The sequence below is a fragment of the Candoia aspera genome, chromosome 1, assembly GCF_035149785.1.
Source record: "Candoia aspera isolate rCanAsp1 chromosome 1, rCanAsp1.hap2, whole genome shotgun sequence".
Lineage (NCBI taxonomy): Eukaryota > Metazoa > Chordata > Lepidosauria > Squamata > Boidae > Candoia > Candoia aspera.
Window position 1 is genome coordinate 286296774 of NC_086153.1, and position 15500 is coordinate 286312273.

At 37.8% G+C, this 15500-nt stretch overlaps 1 protein-coding gene across 1 annotated transcript in view; it reads left to right on the top strand.

The window, feature by feature from the left end:
* Positions 1 to 2853, top strand: part of AQR (aquarius intron-binding spliceosomal factor) — a 55143-nt gene extending 52290 nt beyond the window's left edge. The window contains exon 35 of the mRNA XM_063290001.1: positions 2358 to 2853. Coding sequence (XP_063146071.1) covers positions 2358 to 2618 — 261 coding nt within the window. The 3' untranslated portion in view covers positions 2619 to 2853. The remainder of the gene's footprint in view (positions 1 to 2357) is intronic.
* The last annotated feature ends 12647 nt before the right edge of the window (positions 2854 to 15500 follow it).

Genomic DNA, 15500 nt, shown 5'->3' on the forward strand with positions numbered 1-15500 from the left:
CACAGAGTTGAAAATTGGTTGACTCAGTTGATTTTATTTTTAATAGGTCTCTTTTGCTTTGGGTAACTTACATAACCTAATTTGGAGGACAGTGGAGAAAGACGGAATGGCATGTACTGTGCTGTTGTGAATCAGACAAAACTTGTAACTGAACTTTGCTAGAGGTTATAAATTGATAATTAACAGTGGAGTCCTTGGTGCTAATGATATTTAACATGCAGAAAGTTGACAAAGAGAAATTTTATTCATCTTCCATAGCAGTAGAATCTATTGATACTGACTGACAGACAGTTAAATCAGCACAGAAGAAGGAATAGCAGCTCACAGTAAGATTAATCAATTTACTGGATTTAAACATGGCAGTCCGGTTAAAAAAGCATCCTAAATTCACCTCATACCTGTACTACAAGTTGAGATAGGAAGCCAAATATATAAACTAAGTTCATTTAAGTCTTGATAAACCATAGTTCAATTAACCTCTGAAAACAGCTGTTGCATGGGAAGTATAACACTTATATATTAGCTGTTGATTCAAGGTATGTGTAAATAAAAGTTGGCAATGTGTACTACATGTTCCATCCTTTCAAGGTCCTCACATTCAACTAAACAGAAAACTTCATTCTAAAATAGGAACTAATTAAAAACAAGCAACTAACAGACAAAATTCTGTTATGGGGGGAAAAAGTAACAGTATGATGTCTTTTTATGAAGAAATTACTTGTGAAAAATTAACTTTGGCACCCACTAGGGTAGATTTGTTGATATGATTGGGAACTCTGGTGGCTAATTATTGTGAAGGGAAGCTCATTTTAGTCTTGCTCTTGATACAGTATGCAACTAGCTAAACTTGTTTGTACATAGCTCATTCCCGCAGACTTGGAGATGCTGTAGCATATTTTCAATTGTACTGTTAAAATGTTATTTTTAACATATTAGTTTTCTTACAAAAAGAACTGAATGACACTAATCGTATATGGATAGAAATTGTACCAGCTGCATCACAGAAGGAGTCCCAGTTTGTATCCGGCAGATAAAAATATATATTTAACCAAAGACAAAGGAATCCCTATTTTGAGAGGCTTAGATTTTCTGAATGTCTATAATTAGTCTACCAAAAATATCATTTTGGAAGACATATTATGCTACCCAGATATAGTCATTTCTAAGTGTGGGTGCTATTCTTCCAGTTGGTCAGTGCAACATCAAATTTATATATGGCTGTCAGAAGCATCAGTTAAATAGATACAATGTTAGCTTAATTCCATGTTTAAATTCTAGTGTAAACAAGAACTCAATTTAGAACTATGAAAAAGAATATTGTGGGAAATGGGGATGCAACGTATTTTATCTTTCCAGTATCTGATAACAGAATGCCTTCCATTCCCATCCCTTGATATCAAAAAGAAAGATAAGATTGGAGAAAGGCACATAGCAATATTTAATTAGCCTGTTTTCATCTTGATTCAACAGATGCACTAAAGCTTTAATGGAGTCTTTACTCCTTTCTTTTAAGAGCCTGCTTAAATATTATGTTTTGTTGTCCTACAAGCAATGAGTTAGGACAGCTTATCCCACAAACAGGGAGTTAGGAATCATGTTTATTCCATTCTTCCTTTGCTTCCTTCTTTACATACATACAGTGACTTCTAAAGAGGGAGATCCATGTGGAACTTTCCAATTCAATCTTACTCTTAACATATAATAAAGAGAAAGAGAGAGCACATTAAATCTGAAGGGAGAAAGCTAAGGAGACTCATAGTGATACATTACTACAGGAAAAAAAAACATGATTCATGCTGCAGTTCTCATTCTTGGAAGTAATCCCATAGAATTTCTGGAACTTCTGAATAGATTAGTAGGGGTTTGTGTGTTAGGTGAATTGTCAGACTAACTATTCCTTCTTCAAAGTGCAGCAATAACAAAAACTGGTTTCATTAAGTAGCATGTAATAATTCACAATTTCAGCATATTCAGAATGCTTGCTTGCTTGCTTGAATTTTCTTTAATCTTAGAGCATTCAAGAATTCTGTGAATCATCTTAAACCTATAGCAAACTATGCAATATCACTCACTTATAAAATTGCAAGTAAAAGAATTCTGTGTTGAGGATATTGTATAAATAAAAAAATATTTATTTATTTCATTAAATTTAATGTAGATGCCCACTCCAGTAGGCTCTCAAAATAATTTAAAACAAATTATATGCAATAATTTGTCAGAATCAGCATCTGATTTTGCAACCAGTGTGGTTTATATTGAAGGGGGTGTTTTTTGCTGGTGTACATCTAAGTTTAATCTGTGTTATGTTGAAATTATTCATAAAAAAAGCACATTTTCCTATTTTTTTTCCATTGTAGGACTTATTACCTCCTCCAAAACTTGTTGAGGAAAGTGAAATATCCAGACCTCAAGAAAGTGAAGTTATTCAGAATAAGGAATCTGAAATGGAAATAGAAACTGAAATCAAAGCTATATCAGTGGATACTATAAAAGAGAATGTTTTGAATGAGACACCAAAGACAACAGAGGAAGAAGAGGAGCATCGGAAAATGCCTGAACATCCTGGAAGAGATAGTGACAGTGAAGATAGTGAAACAGAAGTTGATGCTGATAAATGAATATTGCCTTTTCAGGTCTGAAAAAAGGAGTTATGAAAAGATGACCATAGATTTCATGTGTATCCATTGCCTTAGTGGGCCAGCGGTTGTAAATATTAATGATACTTCAGATTTCATTTCTTTCTGCCATAAATATGAAATGAACCATTTGTGTAGTTGTAATCAAGGACCATAGGTGCAATGGCATCACATTTTTACGTGTATAGAGTGTATTTAGTAAAGCATTTTTAAGCTATTGCTCTGAGTCTTTTGTGGTATTGAAAAAACTTCTGGGAGATTTTCATGCATTTATTTTTTTCAAATAAGATGTTGCGTAGTTAATTGTTAGTAATAATAATTTAAAAACACCATAAGCTCATGTTTTCACACATAGGCAAACAGATCAAGCTTCTCTAAAGTGGTACCTGCCAAGGTGTTGGGATTACCTCTCAGACTCATGCTGGCTGGGAACTTTAGGTGATGCAATTCTGAAAAAAAAAATACTTGGTTGGGAAAGAAGACTGGAACAGATCATGAGATACTTGCTTATTAGTTTTATTTTGGCAGTATAATAGCATAAAATAAACATAGCAATCATTCCAAAATAAAAACAGGAATAAAATATATTAATAAAATAAAATAAAAAATAACATGAAATTACAAATTTGAAAGTATAAAACCAAGAAAAAAATTATTACAAATAGTTAAGCTAGATAACAGTAGATAAATACATAATAAATACATAGAACTGTAAGGCATTATAACACTTCAAAACTATCCTGTGAACCTAATAATTGCTGTAGCCCTACTAGGATTACAGTATTGCAATTATAATCCAACTAACTATAAGTGAGAAAATAGCAAGATAAAGCATTGTGAAACTGGAGTGATAGTGTTTATTTAAAAAAAAGAAATAAGGATTATTAGATATACTGAGTTATGATAATCTAGACAGGACTCAACATCACCTTACCTGGAGGAGATAATACTATGGTTTGATTGTGCCACTTTAAAAATGATTTTTTTTGCTAATAATATAAGTTGTTATTATTTTGGCCACATAATGAGAAGACAGGACACCCTGGAGAAGATGCTGATGCTCGGGAGAGCGGAAGGCAAAAGGAAGAGGGGCCGACCAAGAGCAAGGTGGATGGATGATATTCTAGAGGTGACGGATTCGCCCCTGGGGGAGCTGGGGGTGTTGACGACCGACAGGAAGCTCTGGCGTGGGCTGGTCCATGAAGTCACGAAGAGTTGGAAGCGACTGAACAAATAAACAACAAAAAGTTGTTGTTATGCATGTTAGACTGGCTTTTCCCTGTCCCTTGCTTATAATTTTCTACTAGGAGATTTGGTGTTTGGTTTTTTGTTTTGTTTGGTATGTGTGTATGTTTTTTAAATCTGGAAAAACATTCAGTTTCCCCACACCTGCTGACTGAGGTAGTACATTCCTGAAGGAATGGTGTTATTCTTGTTCCAGTAGAGAAATAACAGTGATATAAAAGTTGCTGACAAGACTGTCACTACACTGCAAAAAGTAATAGCTCATTTTAAGAATAATAATTTTTCAAGTTATATTACATTTTTCAGGTTTGTTAGCTTTACTAACAAAACATACTGTATATGAAATACGTGCCTAGAGAAAGATGGAACAGAAGATTTTGATGCATTAGATAGAGTTCTCATCTATTAATGAGGATCAGTTCTTTCTGATTCAGTTACACAATAACCAAGGTTATTATTTAGCAGCCTCTAAATCGTTATAGAAATGTATTACCAAAGTAAAGGAATGTGGTTCCTTAAGTGCTAATCATGAATAAAGTAAGCCACAGATTTTTAACTTGTCCCTGAGAGAGGCTTTATTGTATAGAGCTTTGAGACCTGGTGATACATTTACGTTCATAATACGATGAATGGCAGAAAAACCTTCTGGCAACATGTGACCAGCTCAGCTACAGAACGTCGGCTTTCTAACCTATTTTCTAAAAATATTCCAGTGTCTAACTTATTTGTCATTTTTAATAAAATAAATCCAAATACTGGAAGGAACAGCTGCTGATTGTTACATGTATTTTAATAAGGAACATGAGATATTTTACCTAATTGGTTTTAATATGTGGCCAAATAAGATTGTCAATGAGTACAATAAACAAGGCATGAAAGATTACAGATCTTTTAAAAAATTTCTAATTGTGCTCACTCTGTCACTACACATATATATCAGCAGGCTGTACTGAGGAACCTGTCTAAGCTGATCGGAAGTCAATGCTGAGGAGATCAGCATTTACTGTATATTAGAATTTGACCAGCTAATAGCCTGGCATGAGTTGTTGGGAATATAAAACATACTGCTAGGAAATGAGAACGTGTGAGAATTTTATTCATTTAGACTAGGAATGGATGATTCCTGACTTCCAGATACCACTTTGGTATTTCTCACCATTAGCCATGCTGGAGGCCCCCAAGTTCCCCACCTCTGATTTGGACATTTGTTTTTCTCTCAATTGCTGTAAAGAATATCCAAGGTTGGATCTAAAATTGAAACAGAATTAGATTTATGCCTACATGATACTCACACTGTACAGTCTCCAGGTGTGTTATCTAATAATGAATGATGCCACACTGCCCTCTTTACTGAAGATAAGGCAAAAAGGCCTGCCCATATCAGCTCTAAATTCCTAGGCTACAGAATAAGAGTAGTCCTGTTATGCATCGTGAGGCGCTTCAGCATCCTGCTGCTTAAATCTGACATCTCCCTATTGTCAAAAGATCTATTTTTAGATTGATAGTCTGTGGAAATGGAATGTTTAATTACTGTACTGTAAAGGGAAAGGCATGGATGATGGGGTGGGGTGCTACTTTCAAGCACTGTTCTAATGGCAAGAGAAAGTCCCTTGGTTCAAGGGGTGCTTCTTAACAGCAATAAATACTCTGAGTTTGAGTTCCATATTGGTATGTGATGCTAAGTCTATAAATACAACATAACTCAGTGCCAACAGTGTTTAAAGTTCCCATGTGTCTATTTCACTATTATAAACAATTAAAGAGTTAAAAAATAAGTGCATCCTTGGTTAGTTGCATGACATGCTAACCCATGATTACTAAATTCACCATCTTCTGAGTTTGCACAACACAGTCCTGAACTAATAACTTGGGCTAAGATTGCGTAATCTGCTAAGCTAAAATGTGGTTTGATAGTTGATTGTTCAAAGTTTTATGCAAATAAAGCCAATGGATAGGAGGCAAACTGACCTCAAAATGTTTTCACCATCCTGTGTAAGTAAATGGTTGCTGTTTCATTCTCAGGAAAATACTGCATTGAAGTTTGGAGACCTAGCCCTTATTATGGAAATGCATTGCACCCAACTGTTTCTCAAACAAACATAATGATGAACTTTTTGCTAATTCACAACAATGCTGACATGTGTAACTAGCCTTCTGATTATTTTGTATCAGACAGAACAAGGTAAGTGAATATTTTCTTGCATATTTTACTATAAAACTTCAGGACTTAAGCTGCACCCCTTATATAATGTTTATATCCAGAAAACATACTAAGACATTTTTTTATTGATTATGTGCCATCAAGTAGTTGTTTGCTCTTAGTGACCACATAGCTATTCTCCAGGATGAACTGTCCCCAACCTGGTCCTTCAGGTCTCCCAATGGTGCACACATTGCCACTGTAATTGAGTCCAACTGCCTAACTCCCAGTCATTGTCTTCTCTTTCCTTCCACCTTTCCCAGCATTGTAGACTTCCCCATAGAGCTAGGTCTTTGTATAATGTGTCCAAAGCATGATAATTTAAGTCCAATCATTTCTTCGTCGTGTGAGAACTTTGGGTTGATTTGTTTGATGATTCATTTGTTTGTTTTCCTGGCTATCCACAGTATTCTCAGGAGTCTTCTTCATTACCCTTATTCAAAAGAGTCAATACTCTTTCTATCCTGCTTCCTCAAAGTCTAGCTTTCACTTCCATACAGTATCACAGGGAAAACCATTGCATGTTGTTTTATGTTGCATGGTCTAGCCACCCAGAGTCATGAATTTGGGATGGGCAGTCTTATAAATTGAATAAATATATAGTCAGTTTGATTTATGTGTACTCCATTTGGTGATATCCATACATATAGGCATTATTTTGGTTGTTTGAAGACTATTGCCAATTATTAATTAATAATTAAGTCATATATTTTATTAAATCTAGTAGCCTTTTCAGTTATGTGGGCACTAGAAAGCAGAAAAGGCCACATATATAGGAAGATCAGCATAACTACTGTATGGTTATACCATTAGGTAGAAGGTGGCCTGTTAGGACTGAACAGGCAGTCCTGAAGTTCCTTTTGGCTTATTCTGCTCTGTTCTGGACAAATAGTGAGTACAATTCTGCTCTTAATTCAAAGTTCTTATTTGCTTACTTCAAATGAGCAGCCATACTACAAGCTGTCCATTCTGATGCTGGGGCAGTACTCAAGATCAACTCTTGGGCAGACAAAAAGGCTACAGGAGAATGGAAAAGTTACAGTCTTTACTATAGAAGTGGCATGTACTCACAGTTCTTCTTATATTATTTGATGTTCTTTTCTGTTTTAGCCCACTGTAAACAGAAAATCAATGGAGTGTACATCAGTGTACTATATATAACTTGCATATGTATCATTCATAATGGCTATTCCTGGAATGCCCTTCATGGTTCAATAGCATAAGCTCTTTTTTTAGTGTGTATATGTGAAAACACACATACACATACACACAGGGGTGGCACTTGACTAAATTCTGTAGACACATCAGATAGGTGATAAATGTGCACCTTGTTAGCTTTTATTTCTTTTAATACAGTTCTGTGACAAGGTATTTACTCCCAGTCAGAGTTTCTGATTTCTTGTATATCTTTGTAATTGAATGTTACCAGACCTTCCTGTGGTTCTGTTGGTATATAAAGGGGATTTAAGTAGATAACACTAAGGTTTTGGTGCTGCTTTCATTTGTTTCATAAACAGTTATCCTAATCTGAAAGGAGGAAAATACAGAACTGTACCTCCAGTGTATACTATGCCTTCATCATTTTCACAACTGCAAGGTCAAACTAGATTTCATTAGAACTTTTTGTGTCCTAAATGAATCCTTACTCTTACAACATTCACCCACTGGCATCCTGTAAGCTTAAATTATGCAAGAAAAGGAGGCAGTGATGACAGCTGCTTTTTCTGAATCAGCTCTTCAACTAGTTTTATTATAGAGGGTTATAATTTTTAGATAAGTACATTACAGAATTATTAGCAAGAAAACTCAAAGTATGCAAGGCTATTCTAATGAGCTCATTTTTTTTTCATGGTCCATGTCTACAGATTTTTCAAAAGCTGATGGTTTCGCTGGCATTGATATTGAGATCAACCAGCGTGCAGTGATTAAGATGTTAAGATTAAGAAACTGCCAGACAGCTGCAGGGTGATGTTTTCATTGGTTCAGCAACTCCAGGGGAAATAGTAAAAAAAAAAAAAGACATGCCAGTCCTGATTGCCTTCCTCTTTTTTCTTATTTAACATTTAAAACCACATGTCAACACAAAAGTATGCTGAATTCTTTTGGGAAATAACAAAGCTGCACTGAATGATTGCATATAGTTACTTAGAAGGGTAGATAATAAATAGCTTCTCTTCAGAACTGAATGGCCATTTTGTCATTCCCCAAAAGTCAGAGGACCTCAGTTTTATTCACTCCCACATTTAGCCATTCTGTGTTTCGTAGTGATGTTTTCAACACCTAGTGAGTTTGCAGGGCAAGCTTTTGAGGTGAGAACTAACCAGGGGGGCTTTTATTTCACTTCGGCTGGAGCTACGTGCATCTACTAGACTAGATTTCATTCATTCCATTTTAGATGTTTCTCTGAATTTGGAGGGGAGGGGGATATTTCATAGAAAGCCTTCTGCATATGAGAAAGAAGAGCCAATAAGACAACCAAAGTGGGGTAGCGGTTAAGTTGTTAAACCAGGGATGGGGAAAGCTGGACTGCATTCCCCCCACCCCATCCAGAGAAGACCACATGATGACTTTGAGCCAATCACTCATTCTCAGCCCAGCCTACCACACAGGATTGTCAAGCAGGAAAAAAAAAAAAAAAAGAAGGATCCCTCTTTATGCTGCCCACAGTTCCTGAAAGAAAGGCAGGGTATAAGCTATTTCTTCCTCCCAGAATTTTGTGTCTGCATCTGTGTCTGTATGTCATTTGCAATCTGAAAACAATGTCTCGTAGCTGCATACAAAAAATATATATTCCAAGCTGGGGCACTCCTTCAAACAAAGCATTTTTCCCCTGTTCCATAATGTCAGCCTATTAGCCCTCCCAGGTAAGCCAGTCAGGAAACACGACCAGATGAGCTAATTCTACTTTATTGTAAGGCCACATTAACAGAATCTTGCAAGTCTGAAAGTAGAAACTCCCGCCATCACTTTTTACAACCTGATCCATTAGGATGGATCCTTCCTAAGTTTGTTTCTCTGACCTGCAGACTCCTCCGTTTTATCTGATCGTTCCCAAGGCAGCATCTCTTCCCTTTGTCCCTCAAGGTCATTCCCACATACCATTACACATAAGTAAAGGTAAAGGTTTCCCTTGACATTAAGTCCAGTCGTGTCTGACTCTAGGGGGCGGTGCTCATCTCCGTTTCAAAGCCGAAGAGCCGGAGTTAGTCTGTAGACGTTTCTGTGGTCATGCGGCCGGCATGACTAAATGGAACACCATTACCTGCCCGCTGAAGCAGTACCTATTAATCTACTCACATTTGCATGTTTTCAAACTGCTAGGTTGGCAGGAGTTGGGACTAGTAATGGGAGCTCATCCCGTCACACAGATTCGAACCGCCGACCTTCCGATCAGCAAGCTCAGCAGCTCAGCGGTTTAACCCGCAGCACCACCGCATCCCTTACACCATTACACATAAACCACCCTAAATCCTGGAACTGATTATTCAAATGTAGGCCTCATGCATTTCAGTGGGGTCTTTGTGTAAAACTCCCTCATATCAGAGCCTTGCATTGGGTACCAGAGGATTAAAAATCTCACACGCACACACACACAAACACACAGACAATTTTTTCTTAAAAACTTAATATGATTAAAAACATAATTACAAAAGGGAATGGAGCAGAACCTAGAAGTGTGATATCAATCAAGACTTGGACAGAAATAGAAGATTAAAAAACAAAACCTAAAATCTCTTGTTTACATGCTATTCCTACGAAGGAAGGAAGGAAGGAAGGAAGGAAGGAAGGACTTGCCTGAGGTGAATAAGATTAGTAAGATTTGTAAGACTTGAGGTTACAAATCTTGGACTTTTACCAGGCTGGTTGGGCCTCCTCAAAACTTGCGATGAAAGGAGGTCCACCCAGCCTGGTAAAGTCCAATATTTTCTGGAGTTACTGCTACCTTTGTGCGAACTCTGTGGATCCCTCTGCACCACTTACCATTTTAAGTCCCCTAAAATTCCTCAGTCCCAGTTACTTGCAGCGTCTCTTTTTATTAATAGCTTCCTTTCCTAGTGCTTTTAAAGGCATTGCTGAGGATAGGCCCCTGCACCTCTAGTGTCTCTTCAGGCTTATGTGCAGTTGCACACAAGATTAATCCAGAAGAGGCAAACAGGCAAACCATTATCCTAGTTTTGCTTTAGAGGTGGGCGAGGATAAAAATATCTGAATCAAGCTATTCACTTCCTTCTGGGTGCCTGTGAAATTGCATCCATTCCTCACTGCATACAGATCCCAAAGAACTCCATTTTACCACACAAATGAGTATGTGTTTATATTAGGAACAGAGAAAGAAGGGCAAGATTATAGGAGGCTGATCTAGGGAAATAGGATTTAGGAAAATGAAATAACCCAGATAGGAATCCAGGAGGAGGGGCCTTTGCAAAGAGCTGTATTTTTGTGGAGGTAAGCAAACAACATTATTAAGCTGCATAATCACCTCAGGGAGGTGTAGATACTGTTCTTCCAAGAGTAATCTTATTATTTTGAGAACAGAAGTACAAGGGCTCTGTATATCCTGAGATCATGTTGAGAAACAAGAGGGAGTTTCCTAAGATTGTGCTTGACAGAGGCTACCCAAAAAGAGGAAGAAAGCAGCCCCTGATAATAATTCTTCTATAACATTAATGTGTGTAAAGGAAGTAAAGTTATTCCTTTTAATAAGTCCCGATGGGCCTTCTCATTTCTTCTACATTAGCTTCTGTCCCACCACAAGGCTTGAACTCTGCTAGTAAGGATGAAATCCAACTCGAATTCCCATCAGAGAATTGCCCAGGATTGGGTATCATATTCAAGATCAACACAAATTTATGTCTGGTTTTGAGTCTTACTGTGCACCAGAGCTCCTATCAGGAATTGGCTCTTGGTTTGTCCTTTGTAAGACTGATATTCTGGCTGCCTTTCCTTGCATACCATTTTCTCTCCTGTTTTTGGCCCACCCTGCAAGGTAGGTTGGGCTGAGAGAGAGTGACTGGCCCAAAGTCACCCCCTGAACTTTGATGACTAAGGGTGGACTGGAACCTGGATCCCCCTGTTCCGGTCTGACACCTTCCCCACTACACCATACTGGCTTTTCTAGACAAGAATTATTACAGTGATCACTAGGAAAATAGAGTATTTTCTATGTCCGTTTATTTTTGTGCTGGGTTCAGCCCAAGTTACTGCTCTCTAGGTGAAAATGGTTTAAGGGAGAATTAATTGATGGAGTGAGACTTGCCAGCCAAAGTGTTCTAATGCATGAGAGCAAACTAACAGAAAGCCAAAAAAGACCTTAAGATGTGCTAGGAGCCAAGAAATGCCTATTATTGTTGTCGTTCTTGTTGCAAAATATACATTCAAATAATGCCCTAAATACTGGGAAAAGTTTTTATGAGCGTAACCTTTTATTTAACTGCATTTTCCCCCATATTGGCCCTTATATACAATATATGCTTCCTTGAATTTTTGTTTTTAAAACTGACATTGTTCTTTCTGTTGCTTCAGCATATGATCTCATTTAACATGTGGTTTCCATTCTCAAACATTTTCATTATCAGCTGACTTGCATGAGGAAGACAAAGCCATGTTTGTAAGATACTTGTGGTGATATTTAGTTTGTGGGTGTGATATTAATTTATGCCTTATACCGTAGTGAATGCTTGGAAGAAATAAGATCTTCAGAAGGCTTATTCACCACAAGGTAAGCACAGTGCTGCTCTGCTTCCTTTCTTGGAATTAACAATAAAGGTGATATTTTCTTTTATTATTAGGGCCATTTAAGTTAATTCTGCTATACAGTCCTTGGAATCAATTTGCCCCAGATCCCATAACTCATAAGAAGCTGTAATATCTGGATATATCCATTTTATTCTAAAGATAATGTAAAAACTGAAAACTAAAAAAACAAACATTTGTATTTCTCCCAGAAAGCCACATTCTACAATTTTATTACTAGCAAATAATAAATTATGTGACACAATTTATCTAAGTAAGTTTTTTAAAAATATTTTAATATGTTACTTTTTAAGCACATATTCCAGTGCTGTCATGGTACCTTGTTTGAGATAGTAAAATATAATTCTGTACTAACTATTGTAAATATGTAGAAAATGTCTAGAGGAAGAAGATTAGCTGGTACTCAGTTTCATTTTATAGCAGACAGAAAACTGTAAATTATAAAATGGTGTCTCATACCAACCATTGATGTTCTCTGAAGTTCATACTTTCTTAGATTATATATGTAAGTCTTATTGGAAATGTTTGTAAAATCATTTATCTCATCTGTTTTTCACAGCCTGATTGATATTGAAGAAATCAGTGAATTTTTTAAAGCTGTCCCTATCTTCCACATATAATAATTTTTATAAATGGCAGTGAGGTTAAATATCTGTTTTGTTTGTTTGTTTCTATTTTCTGTTTAAGGACTCCAATTGCTTTTGTGGAAGAGTAAGCAAACAGCTGGAAAACAGCTATTTTGTATATTTTCTAATGTTTTACAGTATTTATTCTTGACCCTTTGTTCCCAATCATCCTTTCAAGATGACTAATAATTACTTAAAACAAAACCAAAAGCCCAGCACAAGTAATTAAAAAAATCTATTAAGTAAAACCAGAAAATAGACCAGAAGCTTTCAGAGTTGGTCAAGCAAATGTAGTTCTTAACTGCAACAACCCTAACCTGCCATCAGAAACAGGAGTGAAAGAAATTAGTCTTGAGGCTAGAGCTGTTGATTTTATAGATTGTATGTCACTACCAAGAATGTGTTCTGTATTCTTTCCATACACCTCTTAATTTGAGATATATGCAAAAGATTCTCTTCTGATGTACCATGATTCATAGGAGAGGCCATTCTTTTTAAGTCTTGTGGAGCTTTGAAAGTAAAAAATAGTTCTTGGCATGTAAAAAAATGTTGGACAAAAGCATTATCCAAGAGCAACGTTAGATCCAGAAATCCTTCCAAAATATATATGTATTCCTTAAGGAGTATAGTCAGATCTAGACCATACTGAACTATATTCTATTACCCCAAAATCAACATTTCTATTGATGCTATTCAGTCTACATCTAGTTAAATTGTGATCAAATTGGATCTTATATTATGCAACTTTTATCTTGTTTGTTGGCTAAATAACATATTTTTATTCTGTAACTAAATATCAAAACTACTTCAAGAAGAATTTGTATACCATGTAGTTCTAGAAAAGAGTAAACTGTGAACTTTAGAAAAAAAAAAGTTTGATTTCACTTTCTCATTGCTGTTATCACAACCTCTTCGAATCCCTTCACGCTCCTGGTGTACAAGTAATGTAAGTAATAAAATGTCCACAGTAGTGTAGAAAATATATATAACATTTTAAAAAAATACAGCAATTAGAACTGTATGAGAATTATGAGTGGCAGCCAGTCAGTCCAGAAGGTCCTCCAGATGAGTTAAATTTATTTTATTTATTTTTAATTTATTTATCAAATTTGTCACCGCCCATCTCCTCCCACAGGAGGGACTTTGGGCAGTTTACAACAAAACAATCACTAAAACAATGAATATATAAAATGCGTTATAAAATTACGTATCATTAATAATATAAATAAGAGTAAAGTCCGGATGGCTGTGATCTCATTCAGTCTTTGCGTGGAAGGGGTACTTCAAGGCACTAGCCAACCCCAGGCATGACTGTTCTCCTCCCCGACCCAGGCCAGGTGGCAGAGCCAGGTCTTCAAGTTTCTCTGAAAGGCCAGGAGCGATGGGGCTAGCCTTACCTCTGGGGGCAAGATGTTCCAAAGGGCGGGTGCTACTGCAGATAAGGCCCACTTCCTGGACCCTGCCAGATGGAATTTTCTTACTGACAGGGTCCTCAGCATGCCCTCTCTGCAAGATCGGGTGGGGCGGGTGGATGTAACGGGGAAGAGGCGGTCCCTCAGGTAGCCTGGCCCATGCCATGTAGGGCTTTAAAGGTGATAACCAACACCTTGAATTCGACCCAGAATCAAACTGGTACCCAATGCAGCTGTAAGGATTGCCTACCCTAATAGACTCAGACTCACAAGCAGGAACTTAATGGTATCTGATTTATTAAAGAATAGTATGCAAATACAGAGAAAGCTGAGAATGAGCAAAAGCGCGCCAAATACAAACTAAAAACCCTCGGCTCAAACATAATCCCTCCCCTCGCCCTGCTGTTGCAAACTCCCCCCCCCACCCAGGTGTTGGTAACCGTTTCTGCTGATGTCCTGGGAAAGGAACCTTGAACACACAAGATAACCCAAACACATTCCAATCCAGATGCTAACATACAACAATCCCAGGAGATGGAATCCTCCTCCCCTCCCAGATGAAACACGCATCAGCCAAATGACATGCGAAACGTTACGATGTAATGGTAACATTGGAACAGTGAACATAACATACCGCCCCCCCAAAAAAACACTAAGGAGCAGGTTTCAGAGGATAAGCCAGATGAAAGCATCTAACTAAAACAGGAGAGTGAACATCACGGGCAGACACCCACTCAGGGTGGGGAAAGTGCTTCCATCGAATGAGGTACTGCAGGGTGCCATGAAGTTGGTGAGAATCAAGGACCTCCTTCACCTCAAAATGTTGCTGTCTGTCAATCATGATCGGAGCAGGAGGTGGGGGTTGCGGATGCCAATGATCGCAGTGGTTGACAGGCTTGAGCAAACTTCAATGAAAAACAGGATGTAAACGTTTCAGATTGTGTGGCAAATCCAGTTTAAACATGACCGGGTTCACAACTCCCATAATGGGAAAAGGACCAACAAACTTAGGAGCCAACTTCTTCGAGGGCTGAGGGGACTTAATGAACTTGGTGGAAAGGTAGACCTTATCACCAACTTTAAAAGCAGGTTGAAGGGCTCGTCGCTTATCAGCGTGCAGTTTATAGGCAGATTGGGCATCAGCCAATGCCTGCTGAATCACTGGCCACGAATCTGCCAGTTGAGCAACCCAATCAGAAGCAGAGCAGGGCTGCGCGGGGGGTTGAGGCAACTCAGGAATGGGAACAAAATCCCGTCCAAAAACAATATGGAAAGGGGTGTGCCCTGTGCTCTGATGGACGGTGTTGTTATAAGCCACCTCAGCAAAAGGTAGCATATCAACCCAATTATCCTGCTGATAGTTGACAAATGCCCTCAAAAATTGTTCCAGGGTGGAATTAAGAACCTCCATAGATCTGTCAGTCTCTGGATGCGACGCAGTGGACAATGCCTGCTTGGTGCCCACCAGCTTCAAAAATGCCTTCCAAAATTGGGAAGTGAACTGTGTCCCACAGTCCGTGACCAAGCGGGAGGGGCTACCGTGAATCTGGTAGATGTGGATTAGAAAAAGGCGGGCCAATTGCTGAGCAGACGGAATAGAAGCACATGGAATGAAATGGGCTTGCTT